This window comes from Alligator mississippiensis, chromosome 15 (assembly GCF_030867095.1).
Source record: "Alligator mississippiensis isolate rAllMis1 chromosome 15, rAllMis1, whole genome shotgun sequence".
Taxonomy (NCBI): Eukaryota; Metazoa; Chordata; order Crocodylia; family Alligatoridae; genus Alligator; species Alligator mississippiensis.
Window position 1 is genome coordinate 32,420,856 of NC_081838.1, and position 16,610 is coordinate 32,437,465.

At 47.2% G+C, this 16,610-nt stretch overlaps 1 protein-coding gene across 1 annotated transcript; it reads right to left on the reverse strand.

Moving 5' to 3' along the window:
- Positions 1-11,197: 11,197 nt before the first annotated feature.
- LOC132245560 (olfactory receptor 14A16-like) lies at positions 11,198-12,118 on the reverse strand. The gene has a single exon (XM_059718148.1). It carries the CDS (start codon positions 12,116-12,118, stop codon positions 11,198-11,200), a length of 921 nt encoding a protein of 306 aa, XP_059574131.1.
- Between the last annotated feature and the right edge of the window lie 4,492 nt (positions 12,119-16,610).

The following is a 16,610-nucleotide window of genomic DNA, read 5'->3' on the forward strand; positions in this document are numbered from 1 at the left end:
CTTAGCCAGGTTAGACTAACCCACAAAGATTGAATCAATTCAGGCTCAGGCTTTTTGAATGTCTGTCCCTACCCTATGGGATCAGGCCCAAAACATCGTGAGCCACATCCAGTTCTACTAAATATTAGGGCTGTGTGAAATGGCAGCGTTGCATTTTGACCAGCGTTTTGATGGAACAGTGTTCCATTTTGATATTTGTTTTGAGTTGAAATAGCTGCTCCATTCTGTTTTGTCAAAACATTTAGCCATTTCGACCCTCTTTCGACGTTTCACCCATAGGCTATAATGCGGAAGATTGAAACAGGCTATAACTTGTCATTTATGGCATGATTTGGATGAAATTTGCAGGAATGGTAGCTCCTGAGGTCATGAAGTGTCCCAAAATTCAAGAAGATAGGTGCAGGGGGTTCAGAGAAACTGTTCCTCAAAATCTTGAGAACAAAACTCATGTCACGTGTATATGTTATGCCACAATGGGGTCAAAACTGCAGGCATGCTAGCCCCTGCTGAGGCCACAAAGCCTGCCATGTTTCAAGGAGATAGGTGCAGGGGCTTGGGGAAAATGCACCTCAAGCTGTGGACAAGCAAAACTCATGACATAGGTGACACCGTTTGTGTTAAGGCGCAGCAGGGTAAAAGCTGCAGGCCTGCCAGCCCCTGCTGAGGCCACAAAGCCTTTCAGCTGTCAAGGAGATAGGTGCAGGGGGGCTCTGGGGCCCTGCACCCCTAGCTGCTGACAGGCAAAACTCAAGACATGGGTGCTTGTGCAACTACTGTCTCTCATCAGGCAGCAGGACTGAAGATCCCCCATCACTCGCCACCACAGACCTGGGGGTAATAATTGACCATAGTATGAACATGAGCCGGCAGTGCAATGCTGTAGCCAGCAGGGCCAACAATACACTGACATGCATCAATTGATGCATCTCCAGCAAAACTATTGAAAGAAGTGTTTCTCCTACTCTACTCGGCTCTTCTCAGCATTGGAGAGACTATAGCTGCAGTACTGTGCCCAGTTCTGGGCTCCACATCTTAACAAGGATGTGGTAAAGCTTGAGAAGGGCTACCCATATGATCAGAGACTTGCACAGCAAGCTATGTGAGGAAAGGTTGAGGGACCTGGGACTCTTCAGCCTGAAAAAGAGAGGGCTGAAAGGGTAGTTGGTAGCAGCTTACCGCTACACAAGAAGTGTACATCTAAGGCTTGGTGAACAACTCTCAGCCTTCTCTTTTTTGGGTAGAAGGATGCAAGGAACTATGGGATGGGAAAGAGACTTGTGGGTAGGGACTATACAATGGGAGTGGGAGTTTCAAAAAGGAAAGAAATTGGCAGCAGAGAGAATTAGCCAGGTGTCTTTGGATTATCTGAAGCTTGAACCCTATATGGAGGAAATGCATCTTGGGACTTGGAAAGGGGAATCTCGGGTTTGGGCCTCCCACTACACAACTGGTGTGGACAAATTAGAGACAGTCCATTGGGGGGCAACAAAAATATTAAGGGAGCTGGGGCACACGACTTCTCAGGAGAGGCTGATGGAACTGGGCCTATTTAGCCTGGAGAAGAGGAGACTGAGAGGGGATTTAATAGCAGCCTTCAACTCCCTGAAGGGTGGGTCCAGAGAGAATGGAGCTAGACCAGGGGTGTGCAAAGTCCAGCCTGTGGGATGGATTCAGTCCGCAGTGGACTCCATTTCCCAGCAGCCCCTGGATGCATCGGTGTTGGGGGGCATGCAGGCACAGGACTGTGGCTCTGCCCCAGTGCTGGAGTATGCTGCCACTGCCACAGGATCCTGGCCTTAGCCCTGAAGCAGCTAGCTACCCAGCCTTGAGCCTGGCCAATGCTGCTTCGACTGGTCTTGATGGAAGTCCCGCCCCCTCACTCTCACAGCACCACCCCTTCTGGTGTCTCCATGGAAGGCAGCCACAGTGACGTGGGCAGGGGCTGCTGGGAAATGGAGTCTGGCAATTGGCTGGATCTGCCCACCTCTGACAGAGACTGTTCTCAGTGGTGGCAGATGACCAGGGATCCTGGTGGATTTCGGGTACTTTCAGAAATTTTGGCATATTTTTTTTTTTTTTTTTTATCAGAGAAAACAAGGCTCCCTCAGATAATGGAGCAAGGGTCTCAAAGATGCTGTCTCCTTGTCCAGCAAGGACATTTCAGTTGGTTATGAGGAAAAACCTTCTCACTAGGAGGGTAGGAAAACACTGGACCAGGTTACACCTGCAGGGCAGTGGGGTGGAGATAGTGGCATGTCAACCAGAGGCAGTCCCTGCCTTCATTCTCCTGCTCCCTGTCCAGCTCCCCAGTGTCCTCTACCCACCTGGGGCCTCCAGCCATACCTCAACTTGTCCCCGCATAGTTTGAGGGGTGGGGTGCTGCACACCACTCTAGGATATCCTGGATGCACCCTTGGATGTGCCTGTTTCTCTCGTGACTTCTGTACTATGCTCTGTGTCTTTACTGATATAACCAACTTGTAGCACTGTAGTCTTCATGATAACATGATAAATCCATGCTGTCTCTTTATGAAAGCCAAGGTCATTTTCAAGGGTTAAAATCAAGGATGTCTCTACCAAATCTAGTGAAAATTCTCACTCTTTCACCTCCCAGTACCACCTCCAAGCCTTGGCTTCCAATGTCCTTGCACAGTGTGCCCGTCTCCATTCCAGTAGGCGCTCCCGCGCGGCTTCGCCCAGACCAAAGGTCGTGTCTGCGCTGGGCTTGCGGGTGGACCCCACAGGCTGCCCCTGCTGACGTCTGGGGGTCCCCTTAACTCGTCTGCCACGACTTGGGATGGTACCTCAGTGGGGGGTTCCCTCTTTGGGCAGCCTCCAGGGCCGTCGCGTCTCCTGGAGGGCACTCTCAGGGCTCCAACCTTCCCTACACCCTGGCCACTCACCACCTTAGGCTATCACTCTTCAGGCCTCTTAGTGTCTTTGGCTTCTCCCCACTCTTGCCCACAGCTTGTCCGCTGTGCGTTTAGGTCTTCTGGCCCGGTGTATGGCCTGCGAGGGCCGTGAGCCTGGCCCTTCCACAATGGCTCCTTACTACTCTGCTCTAACCACCCAGTGACGGTGTGTGCCTATCCCACCACCAAGCTTAACCAGAATTCCTAACCTACTGGACTGGAAGGCCCACAAGGGTACCTCTGTCCCCTGGGCCGTGTAGTTCTCCCTGGGCTCAGGCCTCGCCGCCCGGGAAGCTCACCTACTGAGGTGTTGAATCCCCTTCTCTTCCCAAGGCCACTGGGGCTATGAGGGTCCACTGTCCGGCCCTGCTTTGGGTCTCTGCCCATCCTTTATCGCCGCCCAATGAGGCCCCATTGGCCCTGCCCCACTGTTACCTCTTTCCCTGACCCTCTGTGGGTGCTGCCGCTGGCCCTGCTGCAGGTGCAGCTGCTGCTTTCCCCGTCAGCGTTGCACCTCCCTTCCTCGCCGCCTCTATGGCCAACTGCACTGCAGGCTCCTCAGCTGGTCCTGCTGTTGGTGCTATATGCGGCTTCCCTGCCAGCTCCAGCGTCAATGTTGCCACCGTACTCTTTGCCAGCTCCACTGTCGGCTATGCAGCTGGCTTCTTTGCCGGCTCTGCTGCCAGCTATGCAGCTGGCTTTCTCGGAGCCTCCTGTAGCTCCACCCCTGGTTTTCCCTGCTGCCGGGTACAGCAGCTGATTCCCTCTGAACGAGGGCTCTCTGCTCCAGCCTCCTCGCTTCAGCCACCTTGCCACCTCGTCAGGACTGCTTTTTATATCTTCCGGGCAGCGTCTTCCGCCCCCACTGCTTGGCTGTGCGCCCCTCCTCTGGCTCTTCCGGCTCTACAGGAGGTAAGTGGGACTCTCTGTTGACCCGGGGTTCCTCTGTCGCCCTGGCTCGCCTGGGACACACAGGATTCTGTATAATCAATTGAAGGTGCCTCAACCAGGTCAAACACATGTTGGTTCATGGATTTATTCTAGGCACACACTTGATATGGAGATGGACTTTTTCACAGGCAGTGCCTGGATAGCTTGGGTAATACATGGTAGTTCACAGTGGCCATTCAGGAAGACATGGAGAGAGAGCGAGTGAACGCAGAAATAAACAATCAACTGATTTTGGTGTGGTTATGATGCATTTTTATCACATAAATATTCAGTGTTGAGTAAACAGGTTCTGCGTGATTTTGTTTACATTGTCAAATACCCTCCTATGGAGCAGTTTCCCTAAAGAAGCTTTCAGCTCCTTTTTCCTTATGCTATAAATGATCACATTAATCACCGGATGAACCACAGAATACAAAACTGCCACAAAAAGATCCAGCGCTGTCAGGGAGCTCAAAGCCAGTTTCATGTGGGCAAAGATGCCCATGCTCATGAACAAGGAGAACACAATGAGGTGAGGCAGGCAGGTGGAGAAGGCTTTATTGCGACTCCCTTCAGAGGGCAATCTCAGCACTCTAGGTAAGAACTGAACATATGAGACAACGATAAAAACAGAGCAGCTGGAAACTAAACACATGCTAAATAGAAGAATCCCCAGTTCTGTGAGGTATGCATCGGAGCAAGACAGCTTGAGGAGCTGGGGGATTTCACAAAAAAATTGGTTGATAATATTGGAATGGCAGAAGGGTATGGTGAACGTGCCCCCAGTATGCAGTGCAGAATAGAAAATACAACTGACCCATGCACTGGCAGCCATTTGAATACAAGCTTTTTTGTTCATTATTGACTCGTAATGCAGTGGCTTGCAGATGGCAATGTACCGGTCATATGCCATGATGGTGAGGAATGCGAGATCAGCTGCACAAAAGAGGAAGAAGAGAAAGACCTGGGCTATGCACCCACAATAGGAGATTGTCCCGCTGTTTAAGAGAGAATTGGCCATGGGCTTGGGGACAATGACGGAGGTGGATCCAAGGTTGAGGATGGACAAATTCGCCAAGAAGTAGTACATAGGTCTGTGGAGGTGTGGGTCCATCGCTACAACAAGGATAACAAGCAGGTTCCCCACCAGGGCTGCCAAGTATGTCAGTAGAAAGATGACAAAGTGTAAGATCTGCAGCTCCCAAGTGTCAGAGAAGCCCAGGAGGAGGAACTCAGTCACAGAGGTTCAGTTGGGCATCCTTCTTCCCCGAGCACTGTGCACATCCTGTATATAATAGAACAGGGGCAGTGGAAAGGAGGAGAGTAACCAGCTCAGTGGCTTTGATATTCCTATCAATAATGTCTCCTTGAACTGATTGCCAGATTTCATGGTGAGAATACAGAAAAGGTCCATAATTTTTTTCCCCTTGGAAAATTTGATTTTAATTATTTATTTTTTTTTACCTTGAAAAGACCTTACCTAAAAAAAAGTATTCTGATAGTCCACTTAAATACTGACCAAAATGTTCACCCAGCCACAGATTTTTATTTTTTTATTTATTTTTTTTTAATCTGAAAGTCTATAGTTTTCAACTGATCTCACCTGGAAATTTTCTGCTAACAAAAACAAATGTAATTTGTGAGATCAAAGATATTACATAAAAAAAAAAAAATTAATTCCTTGGAGGGCCCATTCTCACCCCGCCTCCCAGTGACCTGTAGAACTTTATCTGAATGAACAGCAAAAACACTGTAAAAGTCTTCCTTCACTCTCCTACCTTGGAATCTACTATGCACAATATTCAGTATGATTTGTGTTGTCAGGCTTCCCAAGATTTATATTCCTAAATCTGCTCTGCACTTTAATGACACAAGACCCTTCACTGATGTAGCAAGCACACTCTGGATGTCTTTGTGGAAGTTTCCTCATCTTGTGTCATAGTCAGGCTTCCCCTGTTGAGATCCTTTGCTCTTGTCCAGTTGATCTCTCAGATCTCCTCTGCACCAACCACTAGTCTAGATCCCCAGAAGCACAGATAACTCAGAGGTCTTTCTCTGCTCCCTCTGTCACCGAATGACTGAGGTGAATCCAACCAGGTTTCTGAATGCACAGCTGACCTCAACCACGTCTTGTAGAAAAGGAGTGAAGCAAGATGGCAATTTTTCAGTCCTTTTCTTCCAAAGGCTCATGGGACTCATTCCCTGAAGTCCTGCACAGCTCAGAAGGAAAAGCCCAGATATAAACAGTCTGAGCTGTACAGATATTAGCAGAACAGCAGAGCTGTGCTCTAGTTCCATCTGCTGCAAAATACAAGTCATGGGATCTCTGAGAAGGCCCTGAGCTTCTATATCTTGCTTGGTTGTCCCAGTGAGCCAGCCCGGGCACCTTAGCATGCAGGGAGGGAGGCACCAAGTTGCAATTAGGTAAGCTTCTATGTGGATTGGCAAGTCTACTTTTTAGGCAATGATAAAAGACCTCTAGTCTCGCACCCAAAATCCATGTAAAATGATGTTGAAATATACCAACAGTAACCTAAGATGACAAATCAGAGTATAAGATGCAAAACCCCCCATTAATTCTAAATCTAAGCAGTATAATCAATACCTCAGAAAATATAAGATCCATTGATGTGGGGGTCATCATTGACCACAGGATGAACATGAGCTTTCAATGCGATGCTGCGGCTAGTAAAGTGACCAAAATGGTGGCTTGCATCCAGAGATGCTTCTCATGGGACACTTTAGCCTGGAAAAGCTCAGGCTTAGGGGCGATCTGTTGGCCATCTATAAGTTTATCAGGGGTGACCACCAGTATCTGTGGGAAAGTCTGTTCATCAGAGTGCCCCAAGGGATGACAAGGTCAAACGGTTATAAACTACTGCAAGACCATTTCAGGCTGGACATAAGGAAGAATTTCTTCACTGTCCAAGCCCCCAAAGTCTGACACAGCCTGCCATTGGAGGTGGTTCAAGCACCTACATTGAATGCCTTCAAGAAAAAATTGGATACTTATCTTGCTAGGCTCCTATGACCCCAGCTGACTTCCTGCCTTTGGGCTGGAGGCTGGACTTAATGATCTTCCGAGGTCCCTTCCAGCCCTAATGTCTATGAAAGGCATTGTATTGAAAAATCTTAGAAGAATAGTCATTAGTAAGGTCATGGTCCTGAAACTGCTGTCACGAACATGACAGACCCTCAGACCAGTTTCCCTTTGATCAACATACACCCCAGGTACCAGCTCCCCTTCATTTCTAATAGACCCCACATCTACTTCCCTTTAACCCAAGGGTGACAAACACAGACAGGCCCCACATCCCACATCAAGCCCACAAGGGTTGTCTAGTGAAGGTGTTGCATGTAACTTGTGTTGTGGACTGGCCACAACTTCTCCTTGCAGCATGTGTACACCTCCATCCCTGTGAACCCCATGCAGCACAAACTCCACCCCAGCACCGTGCACAGCATAAAATGTGTGGGGCCAGTCCGGCGTATGTGCTGCACACAGAAAGCAGGGCCAGTCTGGGGTGCATAATGCATGCGGCATTTGCACCACACTGACTGCGCACACTGGATCCTGCGTGTAGGGTGGGTCAATGGGCCCAATCCAGACAAACCCCCAGACTAGTACACAGGGCTGGTCTGGCACAGGTGCCATGTACCACCCATGGCAGGCAGGCTCCACAGGGAGCATCAAGGGATCAGAGACTCATTCATGGACCTGATTTGTCTTGATCCTAACCTGACAGGTGCCAGAGCCTGATGTGACAAAATGTGTCTCTTGCATTCAGCATCCATGCTAACTTCCTCATCTGGGTTCTCCCAATTGGGCCTGTGGTGGGAGTCCAGCAGCTAGAAGGGAGAACTTTAAAGATGTCAACATTTCCCAATCCCAGAATCAAGACCCTTGGAACTTTTTAACAAAACCAGAAGTCCCAAAATATATCTTTCTGACTTGATCAGTTTTGTCTGGACTTTCTCACAGAAGTTGGCAATCCTAGGGGGTTTGTGCATGCAACATTTTTTTCCCTACAAAACCCTAGGCTTTGATCCCACAAAGCTGTTGGCTCCAGCCTGTGGAGCAGGGTCTTTGGCTGCTTTTGATAACATGGGGCTTTACTTGCACTGTGCTGTGCTGTACTGCAGCTGGGTGGAAAATGCTGCTGACCCCCTGCTTTATCATATTGGCTTGTACATTATGTTGGGCACATGAATTACACAGACATCCCATGAGTGGTCCTTGCAACCTTCAAGGGAAAAATGGTTTTGCTTTCCTAACATGGAAGCCACCACTGACCATTCAGTGAAAGGCAGGGAGGTAAATGCCTTCTGGTTTAGAAGACAGTTTGTATCACGTCTTTGAGCAGAATGGCCTTTCTACCCTTCTATCCAGTCTCCTACAGGGATTTCTGTGTTAACAACACAAGAAGTATGTAATTATTCCTTGCATAGCCCCAGCTATAAATTAGCACCTACTTTGGCCAACACTTCCTATCCAGCTCCTTCCCTCACCATTCAAACCAGATCCCACACCTGCACCTTTCATACCCATTTAGCCTCTCCCCAGTGATAGTCATACCCCAAGCTCACAGCAGCATACAGTTGGGTAGCCCCATCGTTGCCAATTCAACTCTCAGCATGTAACACCCCTCCAGCCCATCTAGATTCAACCCAATCCCACTTGTCAGAACCCCAGTCAGGCACTTGCCCCCTACACTAGACACCTGCAGAGCTCTAGTCACCAGCATTGTGCTCCGGAATAAAAAGCAAATATTCTGTACAGAAGTGCTAGATAGAAAAATGATAGCAAGATAGTGTAGAGAGGTCTCTGTACACATCACAGCATTTAATCATCATTGAATTAAATAGGTTTGTAAAATTTAAATTGGTTCATATTGGAGCATCACATAGGTGTTTGCACACACTAGGTTTTGGAAAAAATTAAAACCAGTCCCTGGCCAGTGCCATAGGAGAGTGAGACAGTCTTGCACTGCCCCCCGCAACCTGGGGCCCCCAGCCCATGCCCTACCATGCAGCTGTGGGAGCAGGGATCTGGCCCATAGAACAAAAAACACACAAAAAAAGCAGAAACAATTAAAAATCGGCAGTAATTTGAAGGGGTGAACTACAAAGAAGTCACAGAACCTTCTGGTGGACAAAAAAATGCTTATTTCATGTCTCTGAGTGCCTTTGTGTTTGCAGTCCACTGTTTTGATCCACTACATATTAGTGATTTATTTTAAATAATAACTAGCAAACTGCCCACCAAGAAAGACGGGGGAATGAACCCCCCAACCAGCCCCGTGACCCCCCCCTCCAGCCTCACTCTCCACACTTCTGGTCCAAGCCCACTTACCCACTTTGGGTCTGGCCCCGCCCCACCCTTCCCATTTGGGTCCAACCCCACCCCTGCTCCCCTCCTCACCCCATTTGGGTCCAACCCTGCTCTATTCCCCTCACCCTAGATTGGGTCCAACCTAGTTTCCCCACTTCCCACTGGATCAAGTTAGGCCCTGCCCCAGCTCCACCTCCAGTTTGTATCCAATCCAGGCCCCCCACCGTTTGGATCTAAACCTGCCCCTTACCCTACCGTAGACGTCCAACACTGTTTCCCCTCCCCCAATTTGGGTACAACCCTGCTCCCCACCCCTCCCCTTCACCCTTCTTCAGGTCTGACCCCACACTATTCCCTCCTTCCCTCACACCCCCTTTGGGTCCCACCCTGCCTCCCCTCTCCCCCAGTTTGGGTCCGACCCCACTCCCCCTCCCCCCCCACCCACTTCAGCTCCAACCCCACTATGACAGAAGGGCTTCCACTTTTACTCAACTGGCCCCACCATTTCTAAAGTGCTCATATCAATTTATTTATTTTTTTGCCTCTGTGGAGATGGGGTGGAGGGAGCCACCACACCAGAGGCTGCAGGAGAAGGTGGCACAGCAAAAGGGTTCCCATTTTAACTCAGCTGTCCCTGCCCCTGGCCACCCAGTCCACCCAGCCAATCAGCACATGCGCAGAAGGGCAAAAGCTTTGTAGACAGACAAACAAAGCCTTTTATTATATTAGAATAATAAAGTCAAAGGTTTAGAAGGGGCCTCAAGTGTCATGTGCTCTAACCCCCTGTACAAATGCAGGAATGGCACTCCTAAACCATCGCTGATGAGTGCCTATCCAGCCTCTTTCTGAAAACCTCCAATGACGGAGATTCCACAACTTCCCTGGGAAGTCTATTCCACTTCCTCACTATTCTAAAAACAAGGCTGCTTTTTTCCCCAAGTCTAATCTACATCTACTTGGCTGTAACCTGAAGCTTGATATCCTTCCCTATGCAGCAAGGGTGAATAGCTGTTCACCCTCTTCTTCATGGCAGGTTTTCAGATATTTGAAGACTGTTATGATCTGCCCCTTAATTGCCTTTTCTGCAATCTAAGTATGCCTAGTTCTCTTAACCTCTCCTTGCATGATTTGCCTTCCAGCCCTTTATCATTCTTCCACCTATCTCTGAAATTCTCTAATTTCTCCATATTCCTTCTGAAAATGCGGAGCCCAGAGCTTCATAAAATAGTTTAGATGAAGCCTAACCAGCACCATGGAGCATGGAAATCATCCCCTCCCATGTTTTAATCTAATACCTCTGTTTTGGCAGCCCCAAACTGCATTCAGTTTTTTGCAGCTACATCAAATTGCTGCCTCATGTTGATTCTGTGATCCGCCAGACTCCGTGGATCCTGTTCAACACTGCTGCCACACAGGCACTTATAACCCAACCTGTATTTTGGCTTTTTATTATTCTTTGCTAGGTGCAGCACCTTGCATTGATTTCTTTACAATTCACCCTGTTGTTTTTAGCCCATTTTCCCAATCTATCCATATCTACTTCTGTCCTTTAAAGTGTTTGCAGTTCATCCTGCTTTCACCTCATCAGGATATTTACCTATATATTCTGTCTCCAAATAATTGATTATATCAATTAGTAAAATCAATTCTACAATTCTTTATAATTTTGGGACTTAGATCAGGGGTTCTGAATCCCTGGGCTGTGGCTGCCAGACTGCAGCATGGCCGGCTGCCAGAGCAGAAGTAGCCGCAGACTGGCAAAACATGGTCCCTCCAGAGGTCCCTTCCTATGCTAATTAGTATGATTTTGTATAATTGATGACCTTGCATTTGGTGGGATTTATTTTAGGTGGGACAAAGAAACATGCAATGATGCATGAAATAATACTTTTCTACTTCAACAGTGTCAATGCAAAATGATCTGCGTAAAGTATCATTGTCCTTACAATGCTACAAAATTTACACCACCACCTTCATTTTTATAAGAAAGAATGATGGACCTATTATTTCTGTAGTATTTTCCTCAAAACCTTTGCAGTAGTTTCCTGAAAGAAGCTTGGATCTCCTTGTTCCTCATGCTGTAGATGACTGGATTCATCAATGGAGGCACCACAGAATAGAGAACAGCTGCCAGGAGATCCAGAAGGGATGGGGAGTCAGAGATGGGCTTTGTGTAGGCAATGCCACCAGTGGAAAGAAACAGGGAGACCACAATCAGATGAGGAATGCAGGTGGAAAAGGTTTTCTGCCGGCCCTGCTCAGAGGGGATTCTCCACACTGCGGTGAAGATCTGAACATACGACACAATGATGAAAACAAAACAGCCTAGAACTAAAAAAACACCAAAGACAAGAGCTGCCAGCTCTCTGTGGCATGTGTCAGAGCAGGAGAGCTTGAGTAGCTGGGGCACTTCACAGAAGAACTGGTTGATGATATTTGAGTGGCAGAAGGGTAGACTAAAGGTGTTCCCAGTGTGCAGTGCAGAGTTGAAGGCACCAGCAGCCCAAGCACAGGCAGCCATCTGGATGCAAGCTTTCCTGTTCATTATTATCTCATAATGCAGTGGCTTGCAGATGGCAATGTACCGGTCATATGCCATGATGGTAAGGAAGGCAACATCAGCTATACAAAATAGGAAGAAGAGAAAGACCTGGGACACACATCCAGCATAGGAAATTGTCCTGGTGTTTAAGAGAGAATTGGCCATGGACTTAGGGACAATGACGGAGATGGAGCCAAGGTCAAGGATGGACAAATTTACCAAAAAATAGTACATAGGGCTGTGGAGGTGGTGGTCCGTAGTTACAACAGTGATAACAAGGAGGTTCCCCACCAGAGCTGCCAGGTATGCTGCGAGAAAGATGACAAAGTGTAAGATCTGCAGCTCCCGAGTGTCAGAGAAGCCCAGGAGGAGGAACTCGGTTATAGTGGTCCGGTTGGACATCTTCCTTCCCAGGGCACTGTGCAAGTCCTGGGTATAATAGAACAAGGGCAGTGGTAAGGAGGAGAGTAACAAACTCAGTGGCTTTGATATTCCTATCAATAATGTCTCCAAATTTTATGCTAAGAATGGAAATATTCCATTTTTTGCCCCATGGAAAATTTTATTTTAATAAATGAGTTTTCCCTAGCAAGATCCTACATAAAATAAAATATCTTGATATTTCAGTTAGAAAGTGAATGAAAATGCTATCCCAGTCACAGCTCAGGATTTTTTTCTTTGCTTTAAATATGAATGTCTATCGTTTTCAATAGATCTCACCTGGAAAATGTATTCTGGAAACAAATATATGTGAAATAAAAGATATTATATAAAAAAAGATTAATTCCTTAGAGGTCCCAATCCCACCCCTCCCCTCTTCCCACCCCACTCCCAATATGCTATTATAACATTATCTGAATTTATAGCAGAAACATTGAAAATGTTTTCATTCACTCTTGGAACTTTGAATCTATTATACATAACATGCAGTATAATTCCTGTAGCCAGATTTTCCAACTTTAATGTTTTAAAATCTCCTCTGCATCTTACTAAGACAGGACACATCACCGATGCAGCAAACTTACTGAAATTGTTTCTGTGGAAGTTTCCTTGTCTCTTGTGTCATATTCAGGCTTCCCCTGTTGAGATCCTTTGCTCTTGTCCAGATGATCTCTCAGATCTCCTCTGCACCGACCACTAGTCTAGATCCCCAGAAGCACAGCTAACTCAGAGGTCTTTCTCTGCTCCCTCTGTCACCGAATGACTGAAGTGAATCCAGCCAGGTTTCTGAGTGTGCAGCTGACCTCAACCACATCTTGTACGAAAGGAGTGAAGCAAGATGGCAATTTTTCAGTAGTTTTCTTCCAAAGGCTCATGGGACTCGTTCCCTGGAGTCCTGCACAGCTCAGAAGGAAAAGCCCAGATATAAACAGTCTGAGCTGTACAGATGTTAGCAGAACAGCAGAGCTGTGCTCTTGTTTAATCTCCTTCACAACACAAATCCAGGCTTCTCTTACAGATCCCCAAGTTAGGGGAGAGGACCACCTCCCTTGGAAGCCCATTCCAGATTTTGGCCATCCTTACCTTGAAGGATCCTTTTCAACAATGCTGCCACACAGCCATTTATAACCTAGCTTGCATTTGCGTTTGTAATTATTCTTTTGTAGGCAGAGCAACTTGCAATTCTTTCCTTGGATTTCATCTCATCATTTCTAGCCCAGCTTCCCAGTCTATCCAGATCCATTTGAATTCTGTGCCTGTCCTCTAAAGTGCCTGCAGTTCATCCCACTATCACAGAATCTGGATATTTGCCTATATCCAGATAATGGATTACACCAATTTCCATTCATCATCTTGTAATTGATGGGATTTATTTTAGATGGCGCAGGCAGTAAAATTGATGCATAAAACATTACTTTCCTGCTTCAACAGTGCTAACACAAAATGACCCAAGTCAAGTGTCAATGTCTGTACAAAGCTACAGAATTAACCCACAATATCCATTTTTTTTGTAAATAGGCTGCCACTATAATATGAAAACAATAAATTCATGAATTAATTATCAAAGAAACATAAGTAAAGCAAAATCATGAAACAAAAATTAACATATTTTTCTTGGAGCGGATCAGCCTGTGGAGCAGTTTTCTCAGGGCAGCTTGGATCTCCTTGTTCCTCATGCTGTAGATGACCGGATTCATCAATGGAGGTACCACACAATACAGAACAGCTGCCAGGAGATCCAGAGGGGACGGAGTCAGAGATGGGCTTAGTGACCCTTTGCAGAGGCCGTTCTCAAAGTAATATTGAAATCATGGAGACAGAGGAAGGAAGACGGAGAAGAACTAGGAAGTAATGGAGCAGTGTCCAGGGCCGAAGTCGTGGTGAAGGAGAAGTGAAGGGCTGATGTTTGGGTAGAAGGATGCAAGGACCTAAGAGATGGGAAAGAGATTTGTGGGTAGGGACTATACAATGGGAGTGGGTATTTAAAAAAGGAGAGAAATTGGGGGCAGAGAGAATTAACCAGAAGTCTTTGGAGTATCTGAAGCTGGAATCCTATACGGAGGAAATGGATCTTGGGTCCTGGAAAGTGGAAACTCAGTTCTGGGCCTCCCATTACACATCTGGTGTGGACAAATAAGAGACAGTTCATTGGAGGGTAAAAAAATAGTAAGGGAGCTGGGGCACACGACTTCTCAGGAGAGGCTGATGGAACCAGACCTATTTAGCCTGGAGAAGAGGAGACTGAGAGGGGATTTAATAGCAGCCTTCAACTCCCTGAAGGGTGGGTCCAGAGAGAATGGAGCTAGACCAGGGGTGTGCAAAGTCCAGCCTGTGGGATTGATTCAGTCCGCAGTGGACTCCATTTCCCAGCAGCCCCTGGATGCATCGGTGTTGGGGGGCATGCAGGCACAGGACAATGGCTATGCCCTGGTGCTGGACCATGCTATCACTACCACAAGATCCTGGCCTCAGCCCTGAAGCAGCTAGCTACCCAGCCTTGAGCCCGGCCAACTCTGATTCGAGTGGTCTCGATGGAAGTCCCGCCCCCTCACTCTCACAGCCCCACTCCTTTTGCTGTCTCCATGGAAGCCAGCCACAGTGATGTGGGCAGGGGATGCTGGGAAATGGAGTCTGGCCATTGGCTGGATCTGCCCACCTCTGACAGAGACTGTTCTCAGTGGTGGCAGATGACCAGGGATCCTGATGGATTTCAGGTACTTTCAGAAAATTTAGCATATATGTATTTTTTTTATCAGAGAAAACAAGGCTCCCTCAGATAATGGAGCAAGGGTCTCAAAGATGCTGTCTCCTTGTCCAGCAAGGACATTTCAGTTGGTTATGAGGAAAAACTCTCACTAGGAGGGTAGGAAAACACTGGACCAGGTTACACCTGCAGGGAGTGGGGTGGAAATAGCAGCATGTCAACCAGAGGCAGTCTCTGCCTTCACTCTCCTGCTCCCTGCCCAGCTCCCCAGTATCCCCTACCCACCTGGGGCCTCCAGCCATACCTCACCTTGTCCCCGCATAGTTTGGTGTGCTGCACCCCACCCCTCACTCTAAGAAATCCTGGATGCACCCTTGGATGTGCCCGTTTCTCTCGTGACTTTTGTGCTATGCTCTGTGTCTTTACTGATATAACCAACTTGTAGCACCATAGACTCCGTGATGACATGATAAATCCATGCTGCCTCTTTGTGAAAGCCGAGGTCATTTTCAAGGGTAAAAATATAGGATGTCTCTACCAAATTTACTTCAAATTCTCACTCTTTCACCTCCTAGTACCACCTCCAAGCCTTGGCTTCCAATGTCCTTGCACAGTACTCTGTATAATCAATTGAAGGTGCCTCAACTAAGTCAAACACATGTTGGTTCATAGAAATATGTACTTTTGAGCCTGGAATAAATCTTGTCCATACAATTGACCTGTTTTCTCCTCATTTCTTGTCATCACCTACTTGAGACAGCTTGGTATTCAACATGGGAATCACTATGGGCTTACCATAGACTTCTTATTATTGCTAAGGGTAATGCTATGTGACTTCTCAACCCTCAGTCCCATGCCTGATGCCACGTGCACATACATGGAAATATAGGACATCTATACACATGCCCAGCACCTGCCTATGAGACTGCCCCAGCAGCCTTTGTGTCACATGCATTCAGCATTCCTGCATTTCAAAACGGTGGCAGGGGAACTTCAGTTCTTTACATGTCAATGATACAGATAACTTGGTGTGCAATGAGGCTGATGGGCTCAGGGATGAAGCCTGGAGCAACTCTTTTCATACCTGGCTTACCTGTTCATACCCAGCCCATGTGAACAGTGGGAAAGCAGTGTCCCTTCCTCACATCTGTGCAAAGTACCACTGATTGCTATTCTCCCAAGACAAGCCCCTAAACTAGCAATGAGATGACCCACAAAACATCCCATCCATCCGAGCTGTTCTCCTCTGATAACCCCTATGCTCCCACCCTAAAATGCACATGCACACCCACCTACACACATGCACACATCCACATGCAGCAGCCTCAGCTGAGGCTATGAACTGAACTCCAGGCACCTTTAATCTCCTGGTTCCTCATGCTTTAGATGACTGCATTGATCATTGGAGTCACCACAGAATACAGAATACAGACTTTGAATCCTTTGAAATAAATGGTTGAATCCCAAATGATTAATGGGGTTTAATCCTGATTGAATTAAATAGGTTTATAACATTTAAACTGGTTTATTTTGGAGCATCACATCTGTGTTTGCATGAACTGGGTTTTTGAAAAAATTAAACCTGGTCCCCACCCAGTACCACAAGAGAGTGAGATAGTCCTGTGCTGCCCCCACCTTAGCCCAGGTCCCCAACCCATGCCCTACCATGCAGCTGTGGGAGCAGGGATCTGCATATGGAACAACAACAACAATGAAAAAAGCAAAAATTCTTCAAAAGCAGCAGCAATT

Coding starts and splice junctions, on each gene's coding strand:
- LOC132245560 (XM_059718148.1), bottom strand. CDS start 12,118: ATGTCCAACCGGACCACTATAACCGAGTTCCTCCTCCTGGGCTTCTCT.